An 18037-nucleotide genomic window follows, 5' to 3' on the forward strand; every position below is an offset into this window, starting at 1 on the left:
TTGGGAAGTAGTGTGGGAAGTGCTATTTGGTGGTCAATCCGCATTAAATTAGAAAATAAACTCCTAAATTTTATGGATTTCCTAAATACCTGCATGTGCGCGTTTGCAGGTATATTTTGCTTTGGAGGAGCCTTGAGCATAACCCCTGTAATTATCTGGACCCTGTTGCAGTTTTCTGAATTTGTTCCATGGCTGATAAATTGTCATTTCTGTCTCTGAGGCTGCTGGAGCTGAGGGTGTGACGTTGAGATGTTTTGGAACAGCGTAGTGTTGCATAACAACAGTGTTTTTCCTGTGTAACAGTCAAAGTGTGGGAGTTGTATTTCCTCAAGATTGATGTCCTTTGAAGTATCAGGGGGTGGAGATTCCTGTGTACATGGCCAGCAAAGCGGGAGGATACTTATAAATAAAATTGCATTTATGAAACAATGGAGCAGAAATAACATTTGTAATTGCTTTGACATTAAGTTTAATGTAAGAGCGTGCCTGCTCACAGCTGGATCAGCAATTCCTGTACCTGCTCTTGGCCAGATATCACATCATGGGTCCTTTTATATCATGTTTGGGCAAACTCCCTTTGGAGTCATTGTGCTGAGCCCACAATGTGGTCCAGAACATTGTCACCTGCCCTTTTTATAATACAGTTGATGACTTTTGGCATCACAGGTGGAAACTCTGATTCAGAAGATCTAAAACATTTGGGAAATGAAATGCATTGTAAGTTGCACCTGAAAAATCACAGTTCTTGTGGCAAATCATTTTTCTCGCTGTGGAATTTGTGCTGGATGGAAGAGCCGCATTGATACTGAGAACACATGGGGGAATTCCTGTCTCCAAGCCAAATTTTAAAATTATCTATTCAGTATTTCTGGGAACACTAGCGAGCATCTTCCTATAGCATATCATTGCTGATATTTTTTTCTAGTTTTAGGTTACATGTGCTACACTCACTATCTAAAGTTCAAATAAAGGACATAAAAAGTCTTGTTTTATTCACATCTCCTGTCACTGGAGATGTTGATATGTCATTGTCCCTGCATTTTTTTTTAGCAGATCCCTCAGATCTTCCTGAACCTCCAGGTCTGCATTTCCCACACTTGGTATCTTCAAAACTTACTCAATCTCTTGCTGAACCTGGGGAGGGAAGGATGTTTGGTGAATGTGAAATGGAATGATCATAGCTCTCTGCATCTGACTGTGTGTGGGAGTCAATAGAGACAGAACACAGTCGGAAAAATGTTCTGCTCTGTGTAAACTTGTTGGGTTTTTAAGTGCTCATCATCATAGTTTGCTGGTGCTTTTTAAACCTCTCATTTGTTCTCTTTTCTTTGAATTAGGGGAAGCACATTTGTTACAGAACCCTTTAAGGAGATGGTGCTGGCTTTATCCAAAGCACACAAATTCCGTGGGAAGTTCATGAGCCTTTGGTCCCAAACTCTGCCGAAATTTTACTTTCTATTTCTAACGTGACTGTTGTACCATCTTCACAGGGGAGTACCTAGAAGTCTCAGGGAAATAACAACAAGTTTTTAAATCTCCCTTTGAAAACACTGGTCTGTGGCAATAATAAGGAGAATTTTAAAAGGATAGGTTTTTTGATTGTTGTTTGTGTTTACTTGAGCTTAGGCGTCTCTATTTTAGTCTTTTGTCAGACTTCCAAAGAAACATTGCCATTGCTTGATGGGTTTTTCTGTTTTCCCGGCTTAAGAAATGCAGCAACCAGCTGTAATTTAGTTTGGTGATGTTCATGCCCTCCTGTTTCTGCCACAGGTGCCTGATGTGCACCCATGTAATGTGTATACATGAGACACTCTGCCCTACAGCAGCTTTACTTTACAGACCCATCCCATGGCTATACCCAGACTCCCACCTCCACGTGAGCCATATCCTGGATGCTCTGTAACACCTGAGCTGATGGAATAATTTCAGCAGTTGGAAATGTCTCATCTCTGAAATGGCTGTGAGCCAAGAACACAAATGGAGAAGTGGAAAGGAATTCCTGGCCTGCTCAGGAACTTGAGACAACTCTTGAAAGACGTGAAGTTCTGTTGTACTTTAATAACTCTCAAGCTTTTTAATTTCATTGCATAAGGCAGATTTGAGCGCTAATTTTGAAGGGGAGAATGTCATTGCCATCTCTTCATAAGCTGATTTAAAATTTGATTGAGGGTCATTGGCCCTCTTGGAGTGTCCTCAAACATCTGCCACATCTGCACAAAAACTTGGGTGCCCGTCGTAGGGGTGCCTGTCAGAGATGGGCAGAAAAGCAAAAGTGTGTTTTCCCAGATTGTCAGCTCCACTCTCTGCACTTAAGTACCTGTGTGAGAGTTTTATGCCAAACACTCTGCAGAGCAAGGGGAATCACTTGCCTGGGGCTGAGCAAGGAGAAAGGTGACTGCCTTGCTCAGCAAGCTGCTGAAAGCCAGCGCTTCCCTGGTCACTGTGGACCCTCTCCAGCCTTTGCCACTCCTGAATTCAAGGGCTGAATGCAGTCATTTGTTTCAGTCTTTGATGTCAGAAAACCAAAGCATTCCATTTTGTCATTTGTTTGAATTTTGTCTTTATATTATCCTTCATGGAGATCACACCATCTGAAGCTGGCAGCCCTGAATACTTTTGGAAGCTGTGAACCATGTAAGGGAGAGAGAAAGAGGAAGTGCTCATGGATGTGTGTCTCAGTCTATCACTCTGAGCTCCTTGCTCTTTCTCTGATTACTTCTTTTTATAGGGGTTTTTTAGAGGTTTTCTTGCATCACCACTGGTTGATTTAGAGGAGTATCTGCTCTTCTGTGACTCTGCACTGCCTTTGTCTCCCTGGGTGGGTGTGCAGGCCCTGCACGAGTACTGTGTCTCTCTCTAAACAGCAGTGGCCAGTCTGGATGTATTGCTTTTATTTCTAATTTTTAGCTGACCTATTTTCAGTTTGCTTGCCACAGGCCCACAGTCTAAGGCTGTTGAATCCCAGCTTTTACACATGCACCTAAATAAAGTAAATAAACGAAATGAATGAAAGTGGTGCTGGATCTATGACGTGCACCACCTCCTCCCTCTCTGGGCTGGTGTAGCTTTGTGTGCCAGGCTAGGTATTTGTTGTGCACCCCCAAAGTGGAGCTTGCAATCCCAGCAAGTGGCAAAAGGGGAGATTTCAAACATGCTGAGCATTGTAAAAAAGAAAAGAGACTTGGGGTTATTGTGATCTCTGGGCTGAAGAGGTTAAAGTTGTGACCACAGCGGTCACTTCTGTAGGATCAGCAGCATTGTCCTATGGAATTCACCGTGCCCAGCCAGGCATTGTATCAGTGGGAACAGTGCAAGTACAGGACTTAGACTATTCATGGGGTGGTCTAACAACCGACATCAACTCACTGATTGATTTTATTTAACTAACTCACTCCGGGTTTATTTATAGAATTTAAAAAAAATAAGTGTGGGAGCAGCAGAGGATGTGTCATCAGTCATGCAATTTGCTATTAAAATCTGATGCTGTAGACTGGACTGGGCCCTGATGCTCACAAGCTTAGGAAATGTTTGGTTGCTGTGTTCACAAACTGCATTGAAAGGCTTTGGTGTTTTTGTCTTGTATAAAGAACCCAAGAAAAGTTGAAAGCAGCAAAGCTTTAATTGTGATACAATTTATCCATTGAGGTATGGCAGTAAAGAACAAACATAAGCTCCAGTAACTGCTGCAAAGACCAGTCTTCATCTGCCCAAGGAGATGATGCACAAGATGGGACCTAATAGATCATTTCAATATTTGATTCCTGTGATTCTGTCAAATCCCTAAAGACCTGGCAGCAGGCTTTGATCTCAAGACAAAGGGTGAAAGGAAAACCAAGGCTCTACATATCCTGTTGCTTTCTCTGGTGGGAGTAGCTGAAGAAATACTTGATTATTGCTGGGATTTGCCTTCCCTTTAGAAACACCAAAGGAACAGGAGCTGAGCCAAAAATTTCAGTTGCAAATTGACTGTTTAAAGAAATATATGTGAAGGTCTCTGCCTCAACTCTGAGTTTATAATCATGGTGTCAGTGGAGCAAGATAATAGAATAAATTACATTATTAAATCCCTGACGTTTTCAAGGGAAAAGTCCTATAAATGGGGGTGGTTGGCACTGCAAGTGCGGGTCAGCCTTCCCTCGTGCTGCTGACAGGTTCTGGAGGAGATGCTGTGTGCTGTTACACATCTGCTCATGGTTTATTCACTAAGTGCATCACAGTGCACTCAAGTGAGGTTCTGAGCTTTCATTAACATCAGTGGATGAAATCAGACCTGAAAAGAAGTATTTCCCTGGCTGTTTAGATTTTTTTTTTTTCTTCACAGGGGAGAGCCCTAAACAAGGTTTGTGAAGTTTGGTATTGCAACATTTTCCTCATTCTAGGAGGAACTGCAAATCTCCAGTGTAGTGGTGCACAGTCAAAAGTGTAACCCTGTTTTCCCAGGCGGGAACCAGGCTGAAAAGTGATCTGCTAAAATCAGAATGTGGGGAGTCTCAATTTCTAGTTTTCCTGTAAACTGTAAATGATGTAGTGAATGCAGCAAGCCATGGCCTCTTTGTGCAGGGACTGTGGTGGGGAGGAACAAGTTCCCTGACTAGTTAATGTCAGCAGGCTGATGTAAATAATTTAAATTCAGTTGGGACAGAAAGGATTGCTGTCCATCAAAGGTACCTAACAGCCATAAGCTCTGTGAGCCTCCGCATCTTTCATCCAGCCATTTTTGTTCTCTTAAATACACACACTGCTGTATTCCCCAGGAATTCCAGCTAAAATGAGAATATGCCAGGTACTTTGCAGAGAAACAAGAACCCCCCTAACCCATGCTTCTGGAAGCAGGTGATATTGAAAAAGGAATAGAAAGAGATATAAATATTGTAGGTAATAATTATTCTGGCTTTGCAAAATGTTTTATATATCTATAAAAAACCTGTTCACATGTCTGTGGCTGTATACACATACACAAGTATAGATTTCATTCAGTACTGAATCAAGAATCATGAGCTGTGTTTCCATGGAAGAGAAAATTGTGGTGCTGGTGGTGAGTGCAGGTCAGGTGGGTAAAGGCAGGAGGGAGGGCAGAGACCATGTAAAACACTCCTTTTACATTAGCATACATTTCTTGTGGTGTGTCAGCACAATGGTCCCCGAGCTGGCTGTGCAAATGTTCAGCTTTTTGTCAGCAGCACTCAAAAAAGCTGAAAGCAAATCAGAGAAGTGTCCCTGAGTAGCTGCTTCCTAGTGATTTTTTTGGTTCATCCCTCCTGCGTGTTTGCTGCTCCTCTCAAATTGATCTGTTCTGAAAATTGTATCATGGTTGAATTCACATGCAACTACAAAGCAAGTCGAGAGGCTCGTAGTGTGGTCTGCGGGCAAGTAGGGGAAATTTTGTCTTAATCAATGTACAGTTCTCCATCCTGTGAAAGAAAATTAGCTGTGTAGATACAAAAGAGGGACAAAGCAGCCACACACTGCAGCTCAGAAAACTTTCCATCATTTCTGCTGAATAGGGACCCAGTGTTGCTTTTTCTATAGAGCAACGCTCCATTTGTTTCAAGGAAGTTGTGAAATTGGAGACCGAGAGGAGTTAGGAGGGAGGCTCATTAGAGAGGCTCTGTTGTAAGGAGCACTTCCCAAAATTAAACTGGCTGCTCAAAGGAAGTGCAAAAGTCTGCCCCCAGACTTGCATCTAAGTCTTGATTAAGATGTATGGTTCTCCCCTGGTGTGGGGATTTGTCCTGTGAATGGGAATGCCACGTTGGGAAGAGCAGAAGAGCTGAGTCAGGAGTCATTAACTGCTGTGTCTCCAGGAGTCTTGTGTGGAGGGACAAGGAGGAAGCAGCGAGGTCTGTGCTCTGCTCCTGGGGCCCAAATAATGCATTCCTCAAAACACACTGGACCAGGCTGTTCTAGGGGAGAGGAGTCATCACTGATCTCATGGGAGGGGAGGTACTTGGATGAAATATTTCCATGTAAGATTTCTCCTCTTATTTCTCACGGGGTTTTTGTCCCCCACTGTGCGATCTGTGCCTGGCCTGCTTTCTGAGTTCTGCTTTTTTTTCTTTTCATGTAAGTGGGACTGTTGGAATATTAAGAAAACTGACTTAATGAAACATCCATAGTTTGGAAGGCCAATGCCTGCGTAGTTTTATACCGACTTGAGAACGTGTTCCTCAGGCTGTGAAAATTCTGACTCAAGGTACCTCGGCCTCTGGACCCTGCAGGGCACACCCTGCGTTCATCAAGGGACTCAGATCCACAAGAGACCTACATGTCTCTGACAGCTGAGAGGAGCAGGGGATCAAAGAGCACCTTGAAGCAGGAGATAAGGATGGCTCCCTGCAGGAGGAGGCTGAACTTGGATGTTCCTCACAAGTGACTGTAAAATAATTACATGTCACTGCTATTCCCATTGATCTGAGGCTACAAACCCCAAACCTGTGATTTCAGCGAGCTGGGTTATGTACCTGCCTACAAACTTTCCAAGGGGAAAAATGGAGAATCAGAAAGCAGCTTTCATCAGGGCCCCACTGATTTGTCTCAGATGTTATTCAGAAACATGTGTTTGAGATCCAGTCCATAAAAATAAATTGTTTCCTCCGTCATGTTGTTTTGTGACCAAAGCTTGCTTTAAAAACTCACACTATTTTTAAAAAATGCGTTGTTTTTAAAGTCAAATTCCAAATTGCTCGGAGTCATGCTGTCGAGCCTGTCAACATGGTTCATGCTCCAAACTGGGAAATGTGCTAAGTCAGGCCCAAAATCAGCAAATAAATATTAGCACAGAAAATGATAATTTCCCAGTGCCTGTAAGCTCAGATGGAGTCAAACCAATGGTCTGTCAACAAAGGGGTTTATAAGTACTGTTGGTATGAGCTGGACAGACTCCTAGCTGCTGCATTTATTTTTAAATTTGAGTCCTGCAAAGAGGAAACATCTGGACACTAAAAGTAAAATAACATAAAATATAATGTGCTATTTCATTGAAATGCTTGATTCCAATTCTGTCTAGTGGGTTTCTCTTTCCAAAGTACGGCACTGGAAGTTTACTGGCTTGTCCTTTTGTCTTTGTACTTTCTTCTTTCTTTCTTTTCTCTTGAGCGACCTCTCCTGTTTTCTCTGTATCCCTCTTTCCTTGAGGAGGCTGCTGTACTGTACAGAACTTGTTCTAGTCCCTAATTCCAAAGAAGTTTGTGAGGAAGTACAGATAAATCCTTCCAAACTAGAGCAAGTGCTCTTAGGATACGCTTTCCAACCATGAACCAATAGTGATAGAGAGATCAACACTTTTCGTTGTAATCAGGACCACTAGGACTTAACAGATTTGGGTTTTTTTGCTTGTTTCCCATGGAATCTGTCCCTTCCTTGTGGGACACCAGCAGTGCCATATGTCAGTCAGACAGCCTAATGTGATTTCTGACCACCTCCTTGTTAGCTCAGGGCTAGGAAGAATTACAAAGTTGTGGAGCTGCACTGTGTTCTCTCCTGGGCAGAATTAAAATTAGTAACTAGAGAGCAAAGTTTCTGAATGGATTTTTTTTCAAGTGAAGGTTCCATTAGTGATTCTCCTACAGTCAGAGGGCTCTAATTTGTTGAAAATTGAACTGGTTTGTAGCAGCTCTGAAGGAACCCTTTGGGACTTTGGCATCCACCAGTGTTAAGGTGGAGCAGTGCATGAATAAAGTGGAAATCTCTGTCTATTAAAGTGTTGTATTGCAGACTTTCAGAGGATGTTGCTTCATTTAACACTCACTGGTTTCTTGTGCCTCTTAAACAGCTTATTGTTTAAGAAGAAAAGCTGCAGTGTGTAATAGCAGGAGGGAGCTGGGGCTGGGGCTGGTGTCACCGTGCGATTCCCCACAGCGCTGGTGCTGCTGCACATCCTTCCCCTGATGCTTGTGGAACTGTGCTGGGAAGCAGGCAGGCAGCTGACCCTGCTTTAAAAAATTATTTAAGCCTCATCAGTTTCTTGAGTATTGGTGAGCAGTTTGTATCATGAAACCAGGACCTAGGGCAGACAGAGGTTAAAACTTACCCAGTGTTCCTGATAGACTGGAAATAGAAACTTCTAATACCAGTTCCAGGCTCTGGTGCCAGACCATCTCTTTGTCATCTAAACTGGCCTCTAGTTTTGCTGCTGCTGCCTATTATGTGACCAGGGGAAGTGTCTGTGTTCCTTGTGCTCCCTATTGCATCCAACAATTTGCTTTTTTTGCCATACCAATTAAGCAACTCTAAATTGGCGTCCTGCTCATTCTCTTCCTTCTCTCTTCACTTCTGGCATTGCGCTCCCATCCCCTCCTGTGTGCTGGCACGGGCTTTCCTCTTTCTTGTAGCGAGGTGGTTCAGGAACTTGAACTGGCAGAAAACTCACACTGTCTTTCTCCCTTGCAGAAAGGTGAAGGAATATATATATATATTTTTATTTTATTTTATTTTATTTTTTTTTATTTTTTTGGTGCTTGTTTAGCTCTCAGCACTAACCAGTGCTGGGCTAAGCTGTGATGGATGTAGCCTTCCACCTCTGTCATAAGTTTCCACTGGGGATCTGTGCCTCAGAAGTGCCAAGTGAGTGAGCTTTGAGCCATGATTAGGGTTTATGTGTAATAAAATAAATAAAAAGAAGGCATTTGATGCTCTCTCATTATGCCTTTTTTTTTTTTTTCCTTCTAGAAGTAAAAATGAAATATTATAACACTCACTTGCCTATGTTTAGCACGTCCGCTGACTTGCCATTTTGGAAGTAGAACCAGTTCTATTTTTAGAGTTGAACTTCCTGTTTGAGCTCTCTTTAAGTTTGTCCTTTGCCTAACACAGGGAAACTCTTAAAAAAAAAATCGTAGTTAAACTGGGACAGTTTTGCTATAAACATTCATGTTCGTGTCCAGATATAAACAATATTTAACTTATAAGCAATAAATCTGCTTTGAATGAGCATTACAACAAAAATACAACCTCTCAAGAGAATGTATTTCCGTGATGTCAAGACTTGAAAGTGAAATTGAAGTGATGTTGGTGCGGTCACAGGCGTCTCAAAGCCTCTGTCTACAGGTGGATTTAAAAATGAATTGTCCACTTGGGAAAATCAAGCAGAACAGCTGTTTTAGAAAAACTCCCCATAGTCACACTGTGTTTCTGCAATAAGCATCCTCTGCTTTAGCTCATCCAGACTAGAAATGGGCTGTTGTTTTTTGGAGTGATCCCACCCAAAATCCTAAATATTTTATGGTCGTTGTGATGCTTTAGTGTCACAATATACCTTAGTTCAAAATTACCTTCAAGTGTAGCGCCTTTACCAAAAAATACATATGAATACCAGCAAGTTTTGGAGGTTTGATGTAATCATAGCTATAGATTTCTTCAGATGTTCTCATAAGTGTGGGTACAAGATGTGTGGGGGTGTTGCCAACCCTTTGACACCTTCAAATACCCTCCTAGACCAGCGGGGAGCTGCAGAATTGCTGGTATAGTGCACATGCTGATTGGTAATGTGGGTGTAGTTGAAGGTCTTCTTCCATTTCCTAATTGCAAAGTATGAGGGAAATCAAGTTTTCCTCGTTATGGGTTGATGATGAGGTTTCAGAGGGCAGAAGGGTTATAATTTTTATAACATTTTTCTACGTTGTTACTGTTAGAGATATCTTGAGACATTTTAGGAAATGATTAACGGTCTTAAAATAAATTTGATGGATGAATAAACCATAAGATTGTCACCAAAGTTGTATCCTGTCCCACTTTCATTGTTTTTCTTTCTGTAATTGTTATTTGTGTGCTCTGTGTTTTCAGCCACCTGGAGTATGCTGATACTACAGGTTAGTGCATTGGGATACTCTATAAAAAATTAGAAGTAAAATGCTTCTTTGTATAAGGAATTTTTTTCTATGCGCTTTTCACTGTCTGAAGCTTCTAAAAATCACTAAAAACAATGGCTTGGGTAGGTGTAAGGACACGGATTAATTCCATATAATGCCACTAAAACACATGATTTGCCGGAGCCCCTTTCTCCAGCCCAGTCCTGTAGCATTAAAGCTGAAGAGGTTCCACAGGCTGTTCCCGTGGCCGTGCTCTGCACACCTTTGCTTGTGTGCAAACAGCTCCTCACGCGGGTTACGGCAATTCTGCGCTTTTAGATCAAATGCTAAAGCTGCAGAGGGGCCGCAGGGGAAGGAAGCTTCGTGCCAGGCTCGGCAGTTTCACACCTCCGTGAGGAGCAGGAGATGCTGCGACCCCACCGAGAGGCTCCTGCTGCACGGCCAGACTGGCGCTGCGGACAGAGACCCGGCCCAGGCAGGGCAGAGAGCTCTGCAAAGGGGATTCCCGGTGCGGTACGCGTTTCCTGGGGAAGGTGCTGGGCGAGGAGCAGTGGGGGAGAGCTCTGTGCGACGTCCGGGCTCCTTTCCCTTTGTTCTTCTGTGCCCTCTGGTGGCACTGGGAGCGATGGGATCGCGACGCGTCTCTCAATTTGTTCGTACCTTCGCTCTGAAATGCAGGGGATGTCGGGAATACTTGAGCAAGGACTTTCTGCTCGGATTCACATCCCTCCCAGTTAGCAGGGGATATCATAATAGTCTCCCGTGGGCAACAGAAGAATACGTGCTTCCAGCTCCGGGAGCTCCGGGGGGATTAACTGGGATGCAAGTCAAAGCCTCAGTCTTTAGGTACAATTAACCCGCTAGCGAGGCTGGCAGATTTCCTGAGGCTCTGCCAAAAATCCTGCTTTACAAACCAAGGATTTTTTTCCTCATAAGAGGCATAAAGATTAGGCAGGACCAGCGGGCCGGTCCCTCGGCACTGGAGGTTGGTTTCTGGTTGTCAACACTATATTGTACCTTCAGCACAGATCTCAATTCAGCCACAGAGGGTTAAAATAATTCCCCAAGGTAGCTTTATCCTCTTAATGGACAGGCTTGATAATCATTCTTACAGAAAGGACATTTCCTCTTTCCTCTGCCATGGGGGAGTTGCACCTTTTCCTGCTGGTGCTGTGCTGGAGAAGAGACCACAGCCTAGAAAACTCTGGTGTCATTTGCAGCTCTGATTCACACCTCCTGTGCATTTCTCATACTCTGCTGTGTGGTTCATGTTTGCGTTGCTTCCACTGCTCCAAATATCCAAGCTAAATCCACGTCATGGAAAAGGATAGGCCATGCTGAAAGGCTGGAGTCTGGCAGCTTGGATAACCTGAAGCTCAGTGCAGGGGAAGGCAGTGCTTCACCTGTTAGAAATAAGAAATGGCAGCTGTTGGACAACAGAGGAGATCATTATAGTCCCAGCATTTCCCATTCCCTGTTCCCTCTCTGGAAAATTGTTACAATATTCTATATGCGAAGGGAAGTGTGGGTGCAAACACTGCAGGGGAGATCAACACGAGCTTTGCTGAATGACTTCAGAGCTGGAGCCCATCGTTCCCAAAATGTCTGGGGTGGGCTTGGTGAGCTGTGATTTGGGAAATCATTTGCTGGTGCAGGGAAGGTGCCTGTGTAGCCTCCATCCCTGGAGGGCAATTCTCTCTCTGACAATGCCACAAGGTTTGCTTCACTGTTACTCTTGTTTTACCCAGGAGCCCAGAACAGAAAAGACCAACCCTGTACCAAACCAACCTGTCCAGGGTGGGCAGTGCGAGGCAGGGACCCTACACAAGTCATTTTTCCTCCAGATGTTCATTTCTATGTGAAAAAAATATATATTACAGCATATAGAAATGTTGTACAGTTCAATCTATTAGAATCTTTACAGTGTCTTAGTCATTAGGCCTCAAAATAAAGGGAACTGATATTAGATATGCTATTGTCCCCTTAATTCTAATGGGGATTTTACTAATATATGGGCTGGAGTAACTCAAATGTTTTTAAGGTTTAAAGTAAAGCACAGTTCTTCTGTAGCTCATCCTGATGGATTTTTTTTCCCAACTTACATGCCTGCAATTGATTCTTCTGTCTCCTTCTTGCTGTTGTCTGTTCCCCTTGTCAGAGATGGCACTAGCTTGTTTCTTAGTTACTGTCTTTGTGATCCTTTGGGGATTCACTTGTGCTCCATGCGCAAGCAGCAGGAGAGGAAGATGTTTCTTTAGGCTGTAAAACCCCACAGCATCACCACCCTGCCTCTGAGTCACATCTGCTGCCGGAGATGAGGCAGTGCCTCTTAATCCCACACTGCCCAGTCCAGAGTTCTATGGGAAAAACATCCAGGGAAGTCAAGGGTGAAGTGGTGCACAGTGCACCGAAGCTTCCCCTGTCAGCAGGTGAGACTTTGCCAGGGCTCCAGGTGTCTGTTAATCCATGTCCAGTGGGTGATGAGCTGAAGTGAGGGCCAGGTGGGAAGGAGGGCAAGAGGCTGCCAGGGCAACTGAGATCCTGCTGGGCTGCCCCTGCCCCAGGCTTGGTTGCGTGGGGTCCCTTCTTCGAGAACATGGTGAGAGTGTGGTAAGGGGATGCCTAGGAATTGGTTAACAGGAATGAATCATGGTAAAATGTGTGTGGAGCTGCTCAGAAATCCAGCCTGACCTGAGATCTCTCAGCCAGCCATCACTTTTTGGAGCCTCTGTGTGCTTCTTTCTTTCCCTTGCTCTTTACCCTCCTAGATGATATTTTTTCACCTTGTCCTAGGAACAGGAGATAAAAGAAAGAGCTGAATCTTTTCAGGACAGAAGAGATAAAGCTGGCAGTGAGCCAGAGCTGCTGTGCAGTGGGCAGTGAACACCAGGATGTGAACCTGTAATTATACATCTCAAATTCTGTGAGCAGTACTCCAAGAATCATTATGTATGGGCTTGTTTGACAGTACTGTGGCTTAAGAGAAAAACATCCCCTCAAATTACTCTTTAATTTGGAAGTCAAGAGATTATCAATTCAAATCTTAAGCTCTTCTGCCTGTAATTGATAATCGTGTTCATTTAACAAACCTGCTATTGAACTGCTCCTCATACTCTTAATTCATCAGGTAACTGCTGATTTTTCTTTTGGAAAGGATAATTGAGAGGCTCTACAAGGTTGCTTCCAGCAAAGATGAGATCAAACCTAGACTGAAATATGGCAGATCCCAGGCTCAGCCACGCAGCCTTTCCAATACAACTTTTCAGTATCTGTGTCCTCAACCCTTCTGGGCTGTAGCCACTGCTTTGACCTCAGGCTCTGGAAGCAGAGATCAGGATACCTTTCAATAGGGGCCTGTTCAACAGGACTCCACCCCAGCTGCTAACCCGTGGAATTGAAAAAAGGCCATTCCTCCAAATAGTAAAGCCTACAGTTACAAAAAACACAACAAAACCCTCCAACCCATAACTAGATTTTATATATGTTGTTTCAGACATGCAGATGCCAAATTTAAGGATTCTTGTGCTTTTTCACACATAACTAAACTCTCCCCATCCTGCCTCAAGGTGGCAACACTCCAGACAGTCCGAAACGCAGCCCAAGGCTGGGCTCCTGTTCCCTGGGCCTTCGAATGAGGAGTTTGACTGACAGGCTGCTGGGACTATTCCAGATTTACACTATATAAATTTTTCTTTTCGATTTTAAAGGTTTATGGTCTTGAGTTCCTTTGCAGAATCATTATCACATCTGTCACTGTCACTGCTATCGGGGCCTAAGGATGTTTGTAATAGAGAGCAGCAATCCAAGCTATCGCTCTTGCTGAAATACTGCTCCCAAGCACACGATAGGCCAGGTGCTGTAATTATTAATAATTCCCTCTGATGGTGCGTATCAGCCCTACATTTTGTATTAATGCAATTTACTTTACTTCTTCGGCGGTGAAAATTGTTTTGGAGAGATTTTTTGGAAGCCTTAGGAGTTTGTTTGTTGGAATCCTCTCCTGGAAATGAGGCATGTCTCTCATGGGCTCCTGTTCGATCACACACAAATGAACTGCTAATTAGGATGATGAAATTGCTGGGAGAGGTGAAACCTTCCAGTTGGCCAAAGAGAAGATTGTGGATTAATCTGTGTAAAGCTGAAGGCTCGACTGAAACTGCTGCTCAACATTCTGGTGCTAATGAGACTTGTATGTCTGCCACTCGAGGAGCTGAAAGAATGGCCTCCAGTTTTCGTTGAGAGATCCAAAGTGGGAGCTCACTCCTCTATGGCATTTAGTGCTTTCATCCCCACTGGTGATGACTGGAATTGGGAACGTTCAGCAGTTTACAGTATCCAGTGATGCAAGGCAGTTTTTCCTCTCTGTGGATAGTTTTTGTACATGAGTAAAAGCATCTTGCGAGACATATGGATGTTCAGAAAATTGCAGTATGATTTGGAGAGCAATTTGTCTTGCCTGCCCCCTGCCACCATATTGTATCACTTCTTCATAGTTTTTAATGTACTTCTGCTTACATCAATTCACACAAAGGAGGAAACTGCTCTCTCCATCTCTGTGAAGCATCAGGTGACCTGTTCAGTGTCATATTGGGCAAAACATCCAGTTTCAAGTTAGTTCCTGGCTCTCTGTTTGAGCTTCTTAGGACTCATGGAGAGGCTGCTACTGTTCTCTTTTCCTCTTTTCCTGCAGTTTCCCTGCAGTCACTGAGAACCGATCGATACAGATATATCAAATACTATACACATGTGTCTGTATATATACATAAATGAAGGCAAGGCAGATGTTTTGAGACTGCTGCTGTGTTTGCAGGAAGCCGCCGGATCGTGGACGTGATGGATGTGAACACACAGAGAGGAGTTGAGATGAGCATGTCTCAGTTTGTGAGGTACTACGAGACCCCAGAGGCCCAGAGGGAGAAGCTCTACAACGTCATCAGCCTGGAGTTCAGCCACACCAAGCTGGAGAACATTGTCAAGCGCCCCAACGTGGTAAGGGAGCCCGTGGTGATGGGCTTGATTTCAGCTTCTTCCCGGAAATAAATCAGGGAGTTTAAACAAGGTGATGGGGAGTGCCCGAAACTCCTGCTCCTTTAGTGTCAGGATCTCATTTTTAGCCAAGTAGAAAGCTGGTCTCCTTGACAGTGGAACTTAATTTACAGGAATTAGGTACCTGATGAGCTGTTAATCATGCAATTTGCACTGATACACAATTCTTCTCAAGGTATTTAGGGGAAACTTCATCAAAAATTAAATTCCTATCTAGTATTTTTCCTCCACTAAGGAAGCTTAAACTGTCAGGAAGCTTGGATTCATTATATATGAACACTCCTTTAACCTACAATATGTTCAGGGGGTTCCAAAGCAAAAAAAAAGTTGGAAAGACAATTGTTAAATGCAGGAATGTTTACATAATTAAATCAGCATAATCACTGCTATGTCAGAATTGGCAGTAGTGGAAGGAGGTAGATTTGTACATACTTCTTAAAGGTAAAGGGCTTTTGTGATTTTATTCCCGATGGAGTCACTGGCATGAAACTGTGACCTTATTAGTAAAGATAATTTCATTTATCTCTGAAATGTAGCCATGTGTGCTGTGCTAGCATGTAGCTGGGTTTAAAACTACAGCTCTATGATGTCTTCAGACACTTTCTAAGTCCACTTCCAGTTACAGCACCAGGTTTTTTTTCCGCTGGGGACATCTCTTACCCAAGAAGACAATAAAACCATCACACTTCTGCCTGAACAGGTCACAAATAGATGGCAGCTCTAATTGCTGATTTGTAGAAGTAATTCTTAACGAGATGCTTTGTTCTTCTACAAACAGATCACAAATTGAATATTAAACACATATTTAGAAGTTCATTCCGATTTTTGCTGTCATTCCGACACTTAGCGGGCAATTTGAAGGTGCTCTGGGGAGTTTCTGGTGTTCAATTGATCGAGGTTTTCCCAAACACATTGTGCTCAGCAGCTTTTAAAACATCTGTGCAGATTTCCTGGGTGCTTAGAAATGAAATACCTGTTATCACGTGTAAACGATTATTTCATAGCTGTTGAAAATGGCCTAAGATCACAGTTGTTTGTAAAACCAGGAATATTTAGATCTCACTGAAAGAGATTTGCATTCCCATGGGAGTAGAAGAGAGGGTGATGTGAAAGTCCAGTGCCTAAGTCAGCTCCCATATATTTGTATAAGATGTTCCCTTGAATCCTGCAGAGTTTTGAGCCCGTGTAAGGCAGAAATACCTGATTTAGGTTCCCTGCTCTGTAAACTCTGGGTTGCAATATCAGAATGTGGGAATTATTTCCGAATCAGGGCAGTAAGCAAGTTTTTTCACAGACAGTTGTGACATTGATGGAATTAGTCCGATTTCCTCCTTGAAATGGAAGATCATAGCATTGTATAATCCCTTTTATGTTTGCATTTTAATGTTCACAAATGCAATTTTTAGGCTGTTGGCTTGCAAAAATGCAAGAGAAGGTTCTCACAGGTGCCCATGAGACAGAATTTGCACTCAGGTAAATTGACTGTAAAACTCTCCTTCCCCTGTGCTTTAAAGGGCTGAGTTGTGCTGATGAAATGCTGCACCTTAACAAGCTGGGTGCACAGGACTTTTGCTGAACAGCAAGGTTCTCCCAATCTGTGAGCATCTGTTGCTGTCACTGGAGGAGTTTTAGCCCACAAGAATATGTCCCACCATGTGTTCAGGAGCTAACAGTTGATTTCGGTGGTGTTTCAGGTGGACTTAGTCGACTGGGTGGATAATATGTGGCCACAGCACTTGAAGGAGAGACAGACAGATGCTACCAATGCTATTTCAGAGATGAAATACCCCAAAGTGAAAAAGTAAGTCTTTAAAAAGCTCTGCTTTCGGCTGCCTTAAATCATTTTATTTTTGATGAATACAGTCTTTAATCGTCTCTTTGAAAAGTGCATTTTTTTTTTTCAGTTTTGAGCAACCATTTTGAAAGTGGCAGACTGACCTTAAGTAGTAAATTCTCTGAAAGTGGTTCCCAAAGAAATCACATCACACAGATATGTCACATAGTACAGTCAGAGTCCTGTTGTAGGCTGGGCTCAGATCCTGGTCAGGTTCTATAGTGGTAATGACAGGCGGCATTAGCTGAGAAACGCTTTGTGAAATGAGTTTGAAGTGCATTTTCAATAGGTGCGTGTGACTTCCTAGAAACTCTGTCACTGCCCTTCCTGCCAGTTTGCTTTTCTATTCACTTTTCCAAGAGCAAGGTCAAAGACTGGACCGACTGTCCAGATTCAGGACCCACTGAGGGCAGGTTTGAGACTGAACACAAGAGCAGTTTGTCCTGGTTCTGCCTCTCTCTGCTCTAGGTTTTGGGCAAGCATAGGCTCACCTTGCTTTTTCTTCTGCTTTAATGTCTTCCTTGAAACTTTTTATGTGGTGATTGGAAAAAAGAACTATTCTGGGACCTCAAAACGTGCACTGCAAGTTTCATGGGAATGAGTACAGCTGAGATAGGGGCTCCTTTAATGGTGTAATGACCTGCATGGCTGATGAACACCAGGTAATTCTGGAGGCCCTTCACTGCTGTTTCTGTTCTACTGGCCAGACTGAATGCTGGCAGAATCCCAGGCTCTGCTGTTGAACCGACCTCTGGTGTTCTGCAAATCACTCAGAACTCCTTCCAAACTGTAAAACAGATTGGTACTAACAGATACAAAGGAGTGTGCAGTCCAGAAGTGATATGTAGCATTTACTCTTGTTCTGTAAAAATAAACATTTTGGAAGGTAAAGGTCTCCATAAAAGAAGAGACTCTGTGACAGGCATTGGGGATTATGCTCAGCACCACTGATTTCAGTGGAATTTGAAGATGCTCCTTCATTTTGAAAGGATCAAGCTGCTCATTAAGGTAACTGGATGTGGATTGGAGTGCCCCATGCATTTGGAAATGTCCTAAGTGACTTGCCTGAGGTCACACAATAAACCAGCAGCAGAGCAGCACTTGCTTCCCAAGTGGTTAGTCAGCTAAATAACATTATTTATAATTTGCCAGAGCTAAGAAACTGAATCATGATTCAGGGCCTAAGGATTCATGGATGGTACAAGGTAAGAAGTAAGGAAACGGTTCCTTTCCTAGAGCAGGCACACTCCAGATGCTGAAAAATATGTAGCAAGTAAACAGAGCAAGGCAGAGATGGTTTGAAGGATAAGGTAACAACATGACTAACAGAATTCAGCAGAAAAAGCAGAGT

General features: G+C 43.3%; 1 protein-coding gene across 5 annotated transcripts in view; it reads left to right on the plus strand.

Annotated features, from left to right (window-relative positions):
* The window catches only part of KDM2B (lysine demethylase 2B), a 106120-nt gene that overhangs the window by 10083 nt on the left and 78000 nt on the right, over positions 1-18037 (plus strand). For all 5 annotated transcript variants that reach the window (XM_066199835.1, XM_066199836.1, XM_066199838.1 and 2 more), the window contains exons 5-6: positions 14617-14795; positions 16547-16653. In XM_066199835.1, the coding sequence (XP_066055932.1) occupies positions 14617-14795; positions 16547-16653 (286 nt within the window). The remainder of the gene's footprint in view (positions 1-14616; positions 14796-16546; positions 16654-18037) is intronic.

The sequence above is a fragment of the Chamaea fasciata genome, unplaced genomic scaffold (assembly GCF_029207755.1).
Source record: "Chamaea fasciata isolate MVZ Bird 193981 ecotype frontalis unplaced genomic scaffold, bChaFas1.0.hap1 SCAF_18, whole genome shotgun sequence".
Taxonomy (NCBI): Eukaryota; Metazoa; Chordata; class Aves; order Passeriformes; family Sylviidae; genus Chamaea; species Chamaea fasciata.